General features: G+C 42.5%; 2 protein-coding genes across 5 annotated transcripts in view; one reads left to right on the top strand and one right to left on the bottom strand.

The window, feature by feature from the left end:
- The window catches only part of LOC138949389 (uncharacterized), a 14,107-nt gene extending 600 nt beyond the window's left edge, over positions 1 to 13,507 (bottom strand). Inside the window, exons 1-7 of one of the 4 annotated variants that reach the window (XM_070321197.1) lie at positions 12,957 to 13,507; positions 12,324 to 12,422; positions 11,679 to 11,843; positions 9,244 to 9,530; positions 6,962 to 7,133; positions 4,323 to 4,597; positions 3,379 to 3,685 (exon numbers count right to left, since the gene is read on the bottom strand). In XM_070321197.1, coding sequence (XP_070177298.1) covers positions 3,379 to 3,685; positions 4,323 to 4,597; positions 6,962 to 7,133; positions 9,244 to 9,530; positions 11,679 to 11,843; positions 12,324 to 12,422; positions 12,957 to 13,163 — 1,512 coding nt within the window. In that variant the 5' untranslated portion in view covers positions 13,164 to 13,507. The remainder of the gene's footprint in view (positions 1 to 3,378; positions 3,686 to 4,322; positions 4,598 to 6,961; positions 7,134 to 9,243; positions 9,531 to 11,678; positions 11,844 to 12,323; positions 12,423 to 12,956) is intronic. The other 3 variants (XM_070321198.1, XM_070321199.1, XM_070321200.1) reach the window with 3 other exon arrangements.
- Positions 13,508 to 14,665: 1,158 nt separating this feature from the next.
- LOC138948032 (leucine zipper protein 4-like) overlaps positions 14,666 to 15,000 on the top strand; it is a 558-nt gene continuing 223 nt past the window's right edge. Inside the window, exon 1 of the mRNA XM_070319560.1 lies at positions 14,666 to 15,000. This exon is cut by the window's right edge and continues 223 nt beyond it. Coding sequence (XP_070175661.1) covers positions 14,666 to 15,000 — 335 coding nt within the window.

Below are 15,000 nucleotides of genomic sequence, written 5' to 3'. Positions count from 1 at the left end.
TTTTACATTTAGTCAAGTTTTGACTAAATGTTTTAACATAGAGGGGGAATCGAGACGAGGGTCGTGGTGTATGTGTGTGTGTGTGTGTGTGTGTGTGTGTGTGTGTGTGTGTGTGTGTGTGTGTGTGTGTGAGAGTGTGTGTGTGTGTGTGTGTGTGTGTGTGTGTGTGTGTGCGTGTGTGTGCGTGTGTGTGTGTAGAGCGATTCAGAGTAAACTACTGGACCGATCTTTATGAAATTTGACATGAGAGTTCCTGGGTATGATATCCCCGGACATTCTGTTCTTTTTTTCAATAAATGTCTTTGATGACGTCATATCCGGCGTTTTGTAAAAGTTGAGGCGGCACTGTCACACCCTCATTTTTCAATCAAATTGATTGAAATGTTGGCCAAGCAATCTTCGACGAAGGCCGGACTTCGGTATTGCATTTCAGCTTGGTGGCTTAAAAATTAATTAATGACTTTGGTCATTAAAAATCTGAAAATTGTAAAAAAAAAAAAAGAAATTATGAAACGATCCAAATTTACGTTCATCTAATTCTTCATCATTTTTTGCACTAGCGGCGGACTACGTTCAATTTCATTCTGTGAGTTCCACAGCTTGACTAAATGTAGTAATTTCGCCTTACGCGACTTGTTAAATTTAGAAAGGAATTGTTATGTGTCAAGCGAGCTATCATTCGCGGATAAATATGGCAAAAGTGTCACGAGTGATAACCAACTTTGTCACGTGATCATAACAAAATGGCTACGGAGCGGACGACTTTTTCCCTAACCAGTTGGGAGTGATGCAACAATATCACGGTCTCCTTCCCACAGCAGTCTCAAAATGTCGACTTGTTTTGACCTTAGAACGATGTCTTTATCATAACTGTGAAGAACATAACGGAGATCACTGTCGAAGTCGGCCATTCTACAATCACGTTCGTCTTTCGTCTGTTATCAGAAACATTAGCGAAAAACATATGGGAGATAACTCTGTATTCTTGTTTTGATAGATTTCCCTTTAATGCTTGTAGTAATTATTCATCCTGTCAGAGAGACCTGAGCGATAGCGTGGACCGATGATTATCAGAATGGCCTACGACTGCTTACCCATACCTGGACTATATAATAATACATTTTCAGTCGCACAGAAGAATCTATATAATCGTGCCTCAAGGGCAATGTTTGTTCTTTTGCGTACTTGTAGACAATTGTCACAGCCTGTGGACATACAAGTTGACCTGTTCGATAAAATGATTGCTCCAATTTTACTATACGGATGTGAGGTATGGGGTTTTGGTTCCTGTGAACTTGCTACTAAACTCCAATTGCGTTTTTATAAAATTGTTTTCAAACTAAAAAAATCAACCCCAAATGCTATGATATTTGGTGAAATTGGAAGATATCCACTAGATGTTAATATGAAATGTAGAATTAGTCCTATTCATAAAAAATGTTTTACAAGTATCGTGTATTGCTTTACTTATAAATTGTATATCAACAAGATGATTGAATCTAATTATTTATGTTTTATTGAAAAAACCTTAAATGAAATTGGTCTCTCTGGCCTTTGAACTTTTCAAGAAAATGTTCAATACTCAAGCGCATGGTTTAAAAAGAAAGTAACAAGAAGCTTGTATGACCAGTATATCCATAAATGGTTTACAGAAGTTGGAACAAAAAATATGTTTTGGAATCATCGAATCATCGAATGTTTAAAGATATTTTTGTATGTGAAGACTATGTCACACACCTGCCATATCAGCAATGTGTTTCAATGATGAAGTTTAGAACATTAAATAACAATTTGCCTGTACAGAAGGAACGTTATCTTAACAACCCAAGGTCAGAAAGAACTTGCACCAAATGTGTATCACAAGACATAGGTAATGAATTCCATTATTTATTTGTCTGTGATTTTTTCAAAGAAGAAAGAGCTGAGTTGTTACCACCTTACTATTGGAAAAAACCTAATGCACTTAAATTTAAAATGTTGTTTGCTACTAAGAAAAAGAAATTGCTAAAGAATATTTTGGACTTTATTAATAGAATTTGTAACAGTTTTTCATAATTGTTTTAATTTTAATTTTTATTTTATTTACTATATTAGTATATAATATTATTATGATTGTATTGATTGTATTCATTGTTCAAAATGCCCCCAGGGGTTATGGACTAATAAAAACTTGAACTTGAACTTGACACTTACCGATAGCTATAATACTGTATGGCGTTTTTGTTCTTCTTCATCTGTCTGGACATTTTGTCACAAAAGTGTGCAAAAAGTCAACGCACCTGTTAATACCTGTCAACTTACACGGATGAGATCCGAAAAAACAACCCACACACATTGTGATACCTCCGTCGTACCGCCGTGAGTCAGGCTGCCGCTCGTAGGTTCTTCTTGTTCTTGTTCTTGTTCTTCTTGTTCTTGTTCTTCTTCTTGTTCTTGTTCTTGTTCTTGTTCTTCTTCTTGTTCTTGTTCTTCTTCTTGTTCTTGTTCTTGTTCTTCTTGTTCTTCTTCTTGTTCTTGTTCTTGTTCTTCTTGTTCTTCTTCTTCTTCGTTCATGGGCTTAGACTCCCACGTTTACTCATGTTTTTAACACGAGTGGATGTTTACGTGTATGGCCGTGTTTACCCCGCCAATCAGGCAGCATACGCCTATTTTGGGGGAGGCATGCTGGGTATTTTCGTGTTTCTATAACCCACCGAACTCTGACATGGATTACAGGATCTTTTCCGTGCGCACTTGATCTTGTGCTTGCGTGTACACACGAAGGGGGTTAAGTCACTAGCAGGTCTGCACATAAGTTGACCTGGGAGAACGGAAAAATCTCCACTCTTAACCCACCAGGCGGCAGCGACCGGGATTCGAACTCACGACCTCCCGATTAGGAGGCCGACGTCTTACCACCACGCCAATGCGCCCGTCATAGGTTCTAAAGGGAACCATTCTGACGCAACAAAATGGTGCAAAAATTCTGTGACTCACCTGTAAATAACTGCCAACGTAAAATGAAGATATAAAAAACCCACAAACACACACATTGTGATACCTTCCACATGCAAGTAGATATTTGTCAATGTACAACGAGGAAATCAAAACAAAAACCCAAACTTTTTAAAATTTTAAAATGAAAGATTCATTCGCTCGGCTTCCTGACGAGTGGGCGTAAACTGATTCTATCAAGATAAGTTTTGTGTGACTATTTGTTTGTCTGTTCACTTAAAAGACCGTTGGGTCGAAATATCTGTGAATGTATTGTTTTGTCAATAACAAACGTTCCAACAACCTACCTTTCTTGTTTTTTGATTCCAAACCCAAACACATTGTGATACCTTCCGCATACCTGTAACTACCTCCAATACATACCTGCAAATACCTCCTACATACCTGTAAATACCTGTCCACATAGAGCGAGTCAGGCTGCCGCTCGTACGCTCTGTAGGGCATCATGATGGCGTTTCGGCCCCAGCTGCTGTCGCGATAATCTCTCAGGGTGGGGACGAACTTCTTGAACCACGGGGCCCTCTGCTGTGCCATGAGTACCCCCATGTTGAAGGTCTCCGGCCAGTCCCCCTGCCGTACCCACTCCAAGCTGACCACTGTCGGGTAGCTCAGCAGCCACCCGGGTACCCGGCTAGTCCAGATCACGTCCAGGTCCATGTAGGCGCCGCCATATTTGAACAGAATGTTGGTCCTGTGGTCATAAGCGATAAAGGGTTAAATCGCCGCCATATTTGAACAGAATGTTGGTCCTGTGGTCATAAGCGATAAAGGGTTAAATCGCCGCCATATTTGAACAGAATGTTGGTCCTGTGGTCACAAGCGATAAAGGGTTAAATCGCCGCCATATTTGAACAGAATGTTGGTCCTGTGGTCACAAGCGATAAAGGGTTAAATCGCTTCCATGTTGCCATGGTCATGTGATAACAAACGCCAACATCAGAATGTTGGTCCTGTGAAAATTCTACAGTGAAAAATGTCAGGAGAAATCGGCGCAAAATATGAACACACCGTGTGTCCGGTGAATAGTTTACAATGAAACATTTTGGAAACTTTAGTGGAGACTTAAGAAGCTTAAATTGGCGCAATAGGCACAACGTTTGTCCTTTGAAAAGTTTACAATGGCCCATTTTTGAAAAACTTAGTGGAGAAAAATAAGCTTAAATTGCTTCAATGCTGGTCCTGCAAATTACAAAATAAAAATGCCCCCCCCCACATACACACACAATTCAGCACACACACTCTCTTTGTCTGTCTGTTTGTCTGTCTCTTTCTGCACACTCTTCTCCCCCCCCCCCACCCCTGTGTTCCCCTTTCACCCTCTCTCCTACCTGAGGATGTCACTGATGTGTTCAGGGACTCTGTTGACGTGTGTTTGGAACACCGTCTCAGGCTTCTCGGTCTTGACGAAAGTGACGTCCTCTGTTCTCAGATCTTCCCAGAGAACACCCCCAGGTTCTCTGTCGCCGTGCACATAAACATGGCGGAACCCTCCCACATAGAGGGCGCTGAGAACGCTTATAAAGTGGGTCAACTGCAGCTGTGAGAACATCTTTTTATCGGACGCCAGCCAAATGCAGTGAGCAATGCGCGGTATGACTTCCGTCTGAAAGAAATACAACAACTTCATTTCATTTCATTTTCATTTTCATTTTCATTACTTTATTGTCCCATCGCTGGGAAATTCGGGTCGCTTCCTCCCAGTGGAAAGCTAGCAGCAACGGAGTCGCGCTACCCAGGTGTCTGCGTGTTTAGGTGTATTCAGCCACCTGCACTTATGGCAGAATGACCAAGGTCTTTTACGTGCCATTGTGATGACACGGGGGTGGGACATGGCTTCCGTCTCTGGGTCTGCACATAAAGTTGACCCGTGTCCGTCCCGGCCCGAATTCGAACCTGCGACCTTTCGATCACAAGTCCAGTGCTCTACCAACTGAGCTACCGGGCCCCCTTGATACGTGTACCATGGACAAGCGGACAGAAGGACAGACAGACAAGCAGACAGAGTCTGATACGCACACGACACCCCCCCCCCCTCCCACTGATCTCTCTTTCTCGATCGCTCTATCTTCTTGTTAGTTAAGTTAATTATTATATGAAGTCTTATATCGCGCGCGTATCTCCAGACTCGGACTCAAGGCGCAGGGATCTATTTATGCCGTGTGAGATGGAATTTTTTACACAATACATCACGCATTCACATCGACCAGCAGATCGCAGCCATTTCGGCGCATATCCTATTTTTCACGGCCTATTATTCCAAGTCACACGGGTATTTTGGTGGACATTTTTTATCTATGCCTATACAATTTTGCCAGGAAAGACCCTTTTGTCAATCGTGGGATCTTTAACGTGCACACCCCAATGTAGTGTACACGAAGGGACCTCGGTTTTTCGTCTCATCCGAAAGACTAGCACTTGAACCCACCACCTAGGTTATGAAAGGGAGGGGGAGAAAATTGCTAACGCCCTGACCCAGGGTCGAACTCGCAACCTCTCGCTTCCGAGCGCAAGTGCGTTACCACTCGGCCACCCAGTCCAGTTAAAAGGCACACTCATTCCCGAGTTCGGTTCCAGCCCGTCTTTAATTGAGCGAAGGTGACTACGCGAAGTATACTTCACGTAGCTGGCCGCACGAAGCTTTAGCGCTGAGTTTTTGACAAAAAGACCGACTTCCGGCTCCACTGAGGACCGTCTTCAACGTCTCAGATGGAATAAGACGATCGCTTTTTTTAAATGAGTTAATTTCGCAAAAGACGCTCGAGTGGCTTTAATGTTGTTGTTTTTAAGTCATCATAAACTCATTCCAGCACTTGAACCCACGTCAGGGCGTTGATTTTTGGGATGTGACAAAGTGGAGGTAGGTTCTTACCTCGTGTGAAAGCATCTGTGATGATCTGTGATGATCTGTGATGATCTGTGATCTGTGATGATCTGTGATCTGTGATGATCTGTGATCTGTGATGATCTGAGATCTGTGAGGATCTGAGATCTGTGATGATCTGTGATCTGTGATGATCTGTGATCTGTGATGATCTGTGATCTGTGATGATCTGAGATCTGTGAGGATCTGTGATCTGTGATGATCTGTGATCTGTGATGATCTGTGATCTGTGGAGATCTGTGATCTGTGGTGATCTGTGATGATCTGTGATCTGTGATGATCTGTGATGATCTGTGATGATCTGTGATCTGTGATCTGTGATGATCTGTGATGATCCGAGCTGTTCACACGGGAAGGAGTGTGCCTTTAAAAGCATGAGCATCAAATCAATCCTCTGCCCGGGAACATGCCCCTAATGGTTTAACCGTGAGGGCATTAAACAACATTTATCATCACCAATCCTCTGGCCGGGAACATGCCCCTAATGGTTCAACCGTGAGGGCGTTAAACAACATTTATTATCACCAATCCTCTGCCCGGGAACATGCCCCTAATGGTTTAACCGTGAGGGCATTAAACAACATTTATCATCACCAATCCTCTGGCCGGGAACATGCCCCTAATGGTTTAACCGTGAGGGCGTTAAACAACATTTATTATCACCAATCCTCTGCCCGGGAACATGCCCCTAATGGTTTAACCGTGAGGGCATTAAACAACATTTATCATCACCAATCCTCTGCCCGGGAACATGCCCCTAATGGTTTAACCGTGAGGGCGTTAAACAACATTTATCATCACCAATCCTCTGCCCGGGAACATGCCCCTAATGGTTTAACCGTGAGGGCGTTAAACAACATTTATCATCACCAATCCTCTGGCCGGGAACATGCCCCTAATGGTTTAACCGTGAGGGCGTTAAACAACATTTATCATCACCAATCCTCTGCCCGGGAACATGCCCCGAATGGTTTAACCGTGAGGGCGTTAAACAACATTTATCATCATCAATCCTCTCTTTCTCACTCTCTCAGCCATTCGCGTCTCGAACTGTCCACTTACGCATCTTAATTTTTGTGTACCTACTTGAGACCTTGGAACAAGGAATGGCGCCCGACGTCCGTAGTACAGCCACCTGGCGAGCTCGGCAAACGGTGTGAGTGTGGCCCACACATCACGGGGGTAGAGGTTCGACTCCACGGTGATACAGTCCCACTCTGACCGCTTGCTGTTGTACTCGTCTGCACTCGTGCATTTCCTGAAAAGAAAGACGGTACTGATAGCTTAGTAGTTGATGTGACTTCTTCTTCTTCTTCTTCTTCTTCTTCTTCTTCTTCTTCTTCTTCTTCTTCTTCTTCTTCTTCTTCTTCTTCTTCTTCTTCTTCTTCTTCTTCTTCTTCTTCTTCTGCGTTCATGGGCTGAAACTCCCACGTACACTCGTGCTTTTTTTGCACGAGTGGGGTTTTACGTGTATGACCGCTTTCGGAGGATGTATGCTTGGTATTTTCGTGTTTCTATAACCCACCGAACTCGGACATGGATTACAGGATCTTTTCTGTGCGCACTTAGTCTTGGGTATGTGTGTACACACGAAGGGGAATAAGGCACTAGCAGATCTGTGTTCACCTGGGACACTTAATGTTATTCATCGTCTTTACCCGAACCAAGACCCAGTCACGCACAGGTATAATTATGTAAAGCTGCAGAGACTGTGCAACAAGCAAAGCTTTTTGAAAACAAACATTCAAAACTAAATAGAAGTTTTGTTTTGTTATAGATATAACGTTCCAATAACATACCTTTCTGGTAACATAGAGGGGGAATCGAGACGAGGGTCGTGGTGTATGTGTGTGTGTGTGTGTGTGTGTGTGTGTGTGTGTGTGTGTGTGTGTGTGTGTGTGTGTGTGTGTGTGTGTGTGTGTGTGTGTGTGTGTGTGTGTGTGTGTGTGTGTGTGTAGAGCGATTCAGACTAAACTACTGGACCGATCTTTATGAAATTTGACATGAGAGTTCCTGAAAATGATATCCCCGGACGTTTTTTTGTGTGTGATAAATGTCTTTGATGACGTCATATCCGGCTTTTTGTAAAAGTTGAGGCGGCACTGTCACACCCTCATTTTTCAATCAAATTGATTGAAATTTTGGCCAAGCAATCTTCGACAAAGGCCGGACTTCGGTATTGCATTTCAGTTTGATGGCTTAAAAACTAATTAATGACTTTGGTCATTAAAAATCTGAAAATTGTAAAAAAATATTCTTTTTATAAAACGATCCAAATTTACGTTCAACGTATTCTTCATCATTTTCTGATTCCAAAAACATATAAATATGTTATATTTGGATTAAAAACAAGCTCTGAAAATTAAAAATATAAAAATTATGATTAAAATTAAATTTCCGAAATCGTTTCAAAAACTATTTCATCTTATTTCTTGTCGGTTCCTGATTCCAAAAAACATATAGATATGATATGTTTGCATTAAAAACACGCTCAGAAAGTTAAAACGAAGAGAGGTACAGTAAAGCGTGCTATGAAGCACAGCGCAACCGCTGCCGCGCCAAACAGGCTCGTCACTTTCACTGCCTTTTGCACTAGCGGCGGACTACGTTCAGTTTCATTCTGTGAGTTCCACAGCTTGACTAAATGTAGTAATTTCGCCTTACGCGACTTGTTTTGTGCTTAGAAAACCTAGATTTTGACAGACGAGAAATTTGAAGACACAATACACAAAATTCGTATTACTTGGATGATGGAAAAATCGACAAAATTGAAAGAAAGAAAGAAAGAAAGAATATGACATCGAACCAGGCATATAAAATTGAACACTAGAACCAGGCATATAAAATTGAACACTAGAACCAGGCATATAAAATTGAACACTAGACAAGCATTTTTCTACGATTTCAAGCCATGATAACGTGGTGTTCCAAATTCACCCTCTACGTCAACAGTAGATCACGTGGTTATGTCCTTTGAACATCAATCAATCAATCAATATGAGGCTTACATCGCGCGTATTCCGTGGGTACAATTCTAAGCGCAGGGATTTTTTTTTTTTGAACATGAGCATGAACATAAACATGAACATGTACATGAGCATGAACATGAGGTTCATGGAATCAATCCCATTACCAAGTCACATTAGTCGCTTTTTGTCACGATTTCATCTCAGTTAGAACAAAATACCACGGCTATCTTCGTCTGTAAACATTGGTAGGCTTACCTCGCAATGCCTTCACTGAATTTGGGACGATAAAATCAATGTTTTGTATTGTATTTCATTAAACGTTCCATAAACCAACTCGTCTTTTTTCTGATTCTTAAATTTGAAACGCTAAGCTTTAATGTTACCATTTATTATACCAACCTTTTGCTACGCTCCACAAGTCGCTTTAAAATGTTTCCATCAATCCTCTTCTTGACAATCATGACACCATTTGTAGCGGCAGAAGAGATGCCGGAAGCAGACCAGACGACACTGACGTCATCGAGGTCACGTGGGCTACGCGTGAGAATGACGCTCTCACCGATGAAGATGCCGCCATCTTGGGAGAAGAAGTTGTCGATGACGAAGTCGAAAAGTTTCTCCGACGTACAGGGAGTGCTCACACTCAGCTTTCGCAGTACCAGGTTCGGCAATGCTTCTTGTAGATTCTGAAGGAGAAAGGCGAAAAACTAGCGTGAAAGCAAACGACAAATCAACGTCGTCGTGGAATTTTGCGTAACTTGTTTTAAACGTCTTTTCAGGACAACGCTTTATTTTTTATTATGAAATAGTGTTTGTAATATGCGTTCCTGGTATGTATGGAAAGATAACAGAATTATAAATCATGCATTGAATGTAAATCGTATTTGGGAGAATATATGGTTTAAACAATTTTATTCAGCAAAATGATTACATACAACAATGCCGCATACAATCAATTAGTAAATGGAGCACAACAAGCAAAGCTTATAAACGTGCTCTTACAAGCAATATGATATAGACCATATGAGAATATATGTTTCAAGGAGAATGATTTAAGCCTACTTAGTTTTAAAGCTCGAAAACATCAAAATCGCCTAGAATCGAGTTATGCCAAAATTCCACGATGACATCGAAACGGGACTACAGAGTTGACATTTTGAGAGAGTAGGCCCCTATATATGCACATGTGTACAGACTAGCTGATGTAGTATTATAACACTATGGGCAATGTGTTCACAGTATATTCAGCGATAGGAGTCGGGGAGAGGATAGATTTGAGTTGCGCAAGATTTCCTCTGTCAGATCATTCCTGACACTCCAAGCCACTGTTCAACTTGTCTCCTCTTTGATCCTGAGTCGACTTGACTACTGCAACTCATTGCTTGCCGGCCTCCCCACTGAAGAACTTGATCGCTTACAGAGAGTCCAGAACAGTGCTGCAAGGCTCATTCTGCAGAAGTCTAAGAAAGACCATGTCACTCCCCTACTTACCACCCTTCACTGGCTTCCTATGAAGTATAGAATCGAGTACAAGCTGGCTCTGTTAGGGTACCGCTGTTTTGAGAAATCACTTCCCCCCTATTTGTCCCATTCCCTCAGTATCTACGAGCCATCCCGTTCTCTCAGATCCTCCTCTGAAAAACTCCTTCGCATCCCCAAAACCAGGACCAAGACCTTCGGTGAAAGAACCTTTAGGTACCAGATTCCGACCGTCTGGAACTCGCTTCCAAGTTCTATCCGTGACTCCAGCAGCCTTTCCTCCTTCAAAACACAACTCAAAACATACCTGTTTCGTAAAGCCTTTGCTTATCCTGAGTAGACTCTCCACAACTCTATTCTGTTTTGGAACTCTCTACCCTGCATGTGCTTTATGGTCTATTTGTCAATGGTATCTTTGTGCGCGTGCGTGTGTGTGTGTGTGTGTGTGTGTGTGTGTGTGTGTGTGTGTGTGTACTTTTAACATTGTACGCTAAGTTTTGCTTAGTGCTTGGGATCTTGGTGTTATGTCTCAGTTAAATGTATGCTTTGTATGCTTGTTGATTTGTGCTAGTTTATTCCATAATGAATTCGTAAAGCGCCTGGAGCCAATTGATGGGACTCGCGCTATAGAAAAGTTATTTATTATTATTATTATTATTACACTAACATTATTGTAGCAAAAACGGTGACGATTACTTTCATTTATTTATAGAAAAAAACAAGTTGAACTTAATTTGTGATCATCACTACCTAGATGAATGCATTGAAAATATAAAAAGCAACAACAGAAATTACCAACCAATAATGGTGTTTTTTTTCTCTTCCTCCTTCACTTACTTTTTCTCGAGTTTAAAGTATGACCCCAAAACGTGTGTTGAATACTCATTGCCTCACACGAACGTATGTTCAGACATGGGAACCCATACGATTTCGCCGTATTTTGTAAGCATGATTCTCTAGAATCAGTACGGTCAGTGAAAAAAAAAAAAAAAAATCCTAGACTACTTTTCTTCACAAGAGCATCCCGAATCCGATCCAGTATTTTGATACATGATCACAGTTTTAGTCAGTAAACATTGAAAGATGCATTTGTTTTAAATGTATTGGTAAACTTAATCAACGGTGCGACGGACGCGTGTGAAGCATGTTTGAATCATGGATGTTCAAATGCTGTGTGGAGCACGCTAATGTTTGTTTGAAATTACACCAAGTTTATTTGAGAATACTCCAAGTGCAAAACAGGGATTTCCATCAAAATGTCGATGTCCATTGTAAGTCAAACACATTTACAAGGAATTTTGTTACAACAGTGAATAAAAAAAAAAGTGGTTCCCAGGTGTGTTGGTTTGACCTACAAGAAACCAGGTGTGGTAGCCGTCTCCAGACGTGTCGGGAAAATGTGTAGAGTGGAAGAGGATCTTGGAGGGCTGCAGAATCCTGACAGCGCTCAGAACACCCAGGTAATGCTGGAAGCGGAATGTTTTGTCGCCGCACCACACGTAGTGAAGTGTTGAAGGTAGCTGTGGAAACATCAAACAGTCTTGTAGTGTTTCCATTGAAGATGTCTTTCTCTCAGTGACCGAGGATCATCTTGTACATCACGGGCCACTTGTTCCAATACAGGCCTGGCCGGACACGGGTTAATTTTGTGTGCATGACAGACAGACAGACAGACAGACTCACTTACACACACAGACAGACACAGACAGACAGACAGACAGACAGACACACACACACACATACACACAAACCAAACCCACACACACACAAACACACATACACACACATGCACATACACACGCTCTCTCTCTCTCTCTCTCTCTCTCTCTCTCTCTCTCTCTTTTGAGCTTCGAGCTATATCTCTCTTTTTCTATCTCTCTCTGACACGTACGCACACCCACCATACATCCTCCCCCCCCTCCCTCTGCCACACACGGAGACGAGTAAACGAAGTATCAGGTGTAACATTGACCTACCTGCCAGGTGTAACAATGGCTTACCTGGCCTGGAAGACTGTGGTTGCTCTCCACACCTGGCCACCCCTCTTGGTAGAGCGGGTCACCTGGGAACACCTCCACCACCTCCGTGACTTCTGTCTTCTGTCCAGAAATGGGGAGAGAGAATGGCTGACTGAAATTCGGTTTACGAGAGAGATCAAATCAAGTCAAACCAAGTTTATTTTCACGAGGGTTGTGGCATACTCAATACAACCGAAGAGAGAGAGAGAGAGAGAGAGAGAGAGAGAGAGAGAGAGAGAGAGAGAGAGAGAGAGAGAAATAGAGAGAGAGAGATTGAGAAACAGAAAGACAGACAGACAGACAGGCGACACACAGCTATAGAGGAAAAAATAATTCTATACACACACACACACACACATACACACACAAACACACACACACACACACACACACACACACACACACACACACTCACTCACACACACACACGTAGAGGCACAGGCAGACAGATACACACATACTCACACACACGCACACAAATACGTATGCACACATAGACACACAGAGAAACCGACATACAGACTCCCCCAACGCTCCCCCCACCGCAAACACACTTCGGCTAAGGTCATGAGAAGGACATGAGAGATGTCGCAAGAAAACACTATTTCTCAATACCTGTACACTGAAGGAATTTGCAAGCACACCACCATTAGTTCCGAGCATCGGTATATTCTCATTCACAGCTCGTTGAGAAAATCGTGTTTGCTCGAACAGCAAAGCACTGATTGTAATCACACAAACCACTACTACCAATGTAAACCTCTGGGAAAAAAGCTTCCTTCGTAACTTCAATACCTGTTTTCTAAAAGAGTTAGAAGCCATAATGCGTTTTGTCAGCTGCGCGGGGTTTGCTATATATCTCGAAAATTACAACTGACTGGATGCGTTGATGTCACCGCCTCCTCGAATAAAACGCATCGAAATATTCGCTTGTCATATTTTCTTTCTCCGCTGCGTATGAGACGAATCTGACGCCATACCCTATACTACCAGAATTAGATCGCAGTAGTGTGGAACTTTTTCACAAGCCTTCCTGCGTTTTTGTAAAGTTCTAAGACGAGGGACGAATGATAGGTCGAGTTTCTCGGGTGTTTTTAGTGACAGTGGTTTCGCTAAGACAGTGCTCACAGTCGCCAGTCCATCCTCGGAGCTGCCTCGTATTGTGCAGCGCTGGTTGAACGTGTACCAACTAATACAATGGCAGACACACCGTTGACGTGCTTCGCCGGTTTTCGTGTCCAGTACTTTGGCTGATGGGGTCTATGTTGACCAAAAGAGTGGGATTCCCTGTAGGTGGAGTTCCTGTAGAGGGATTCCCCTGTATCCAGGAAATCCCACAGGGTGGAATTTTTCAATAAAACTTGCAAACCATACTCGAATTTCTAAGAAATACAAAAAAAGATCGAAAAACATCAAATTCTACCGATGTCGCTAAGCATCACGCGACTTTCAGCGATATCAGCGAAACGCTACAGGAACTTTACCCTGTGGTATTCCCTGTATACAGGGAATCCACATACAGGAACTCCACCTACAGGGAATCCCACTTTTTTGGTCGACATAGACCCCATCAGCAGTACTTTGTCACGCTCCATTGTAATTTCTCAGCAAGCCGCAGACGCCGGTGTAACACGAAATTTTTACTCCACGAAAAATTTACTCCGGAGTAAATATTTCGTACGAAATTCTTACTCCGAGTACACTTTTCGTACGAGAAAAGAACTCCACACGGCACGAAAAAATTACTCCCTCCACGAAATTTTTACTCCCCATTTTTTTTACTTCCAGTAAAAATATCGTATGCAAAAATGGGATGCGGGCGAAGGGATAATGCCAATAAGTGATCTCGCGCACACGAATGTCGCGCTACCCTCCTTCCACCCCTTCCACCACCAAGACTAACAAGGGGACAAGGGAGTAAAAATTTCGTACACCTGGCATGGGAAGTTAAATTGCTTGTGTTTGGGTGAAGTAATTTATTCGTTATTTATTCGTCAGGGGAGTAACATTTTTGTACGAAATGTTTACTCGGAACTCACCTGTCTTGGGGAGTAATTTTCTCGTGAAATGGGGGAGTGCCTTTTTCGTAAAGGGAGTAACTTTTTCGTACGAAATGTTTACTCCGGAGTAAAAATCTCGTGGGAGTAATTTTCTCGTGTTACACCGGGTACGAGAACCGAATTGATGCCTTGTTACACCGTTCACACGCCGTGTTACACCGTCTTCATACCATGTTCCGTCGTAATCAAAGCAAGTTTCACCGTGATGAAACATGTAACGCCTTGTTACGTCGTACTTATACAATGTCACGCCATAATCACGACATGTTACGCCGTAACCACACCATGATGCAACGTAACCACATCATGATGCAACGTAACCACATCATGATGCAACATTACCACACCATGATGCATCGTAACCACATCATGATGCATCGTAACCACATCATGATGCAACGTAACCACACCATGATGCAACGTAACCACATCATGATGCATCGTAACCACATCATGATGCATCGTAACCACATCATGATGCATCGTAACCACACCATGATGCAACGTGACCACATCATGATGCATCGTAATCACATCATGATGCAACGTAACCACACCATGATGCATCGTAACCACATCATGATGCATCGTAACCACAT

This window comes from Littorina saxatilis, linkage group LG15, assembly GCF_037325665.1.
Source record: "Littorina saxatilis isolate snail1 linkage group LG15, US_GU_Lsax_2.0, whole genome shotgun sequence".
In the NCBI taxonomy this organism is placed as follows: Eukaryota; Metazoa; Mollusca; class Gastropoda; order Littorinimorpha; family Littorinidae; genus Littorina; species Littorina saxatilis.
The sequence above is the reverse complement of the archived record's forward strand: the minus strand, read 5'-3'. Positions and strand labels throughout refer to the sequence as shown.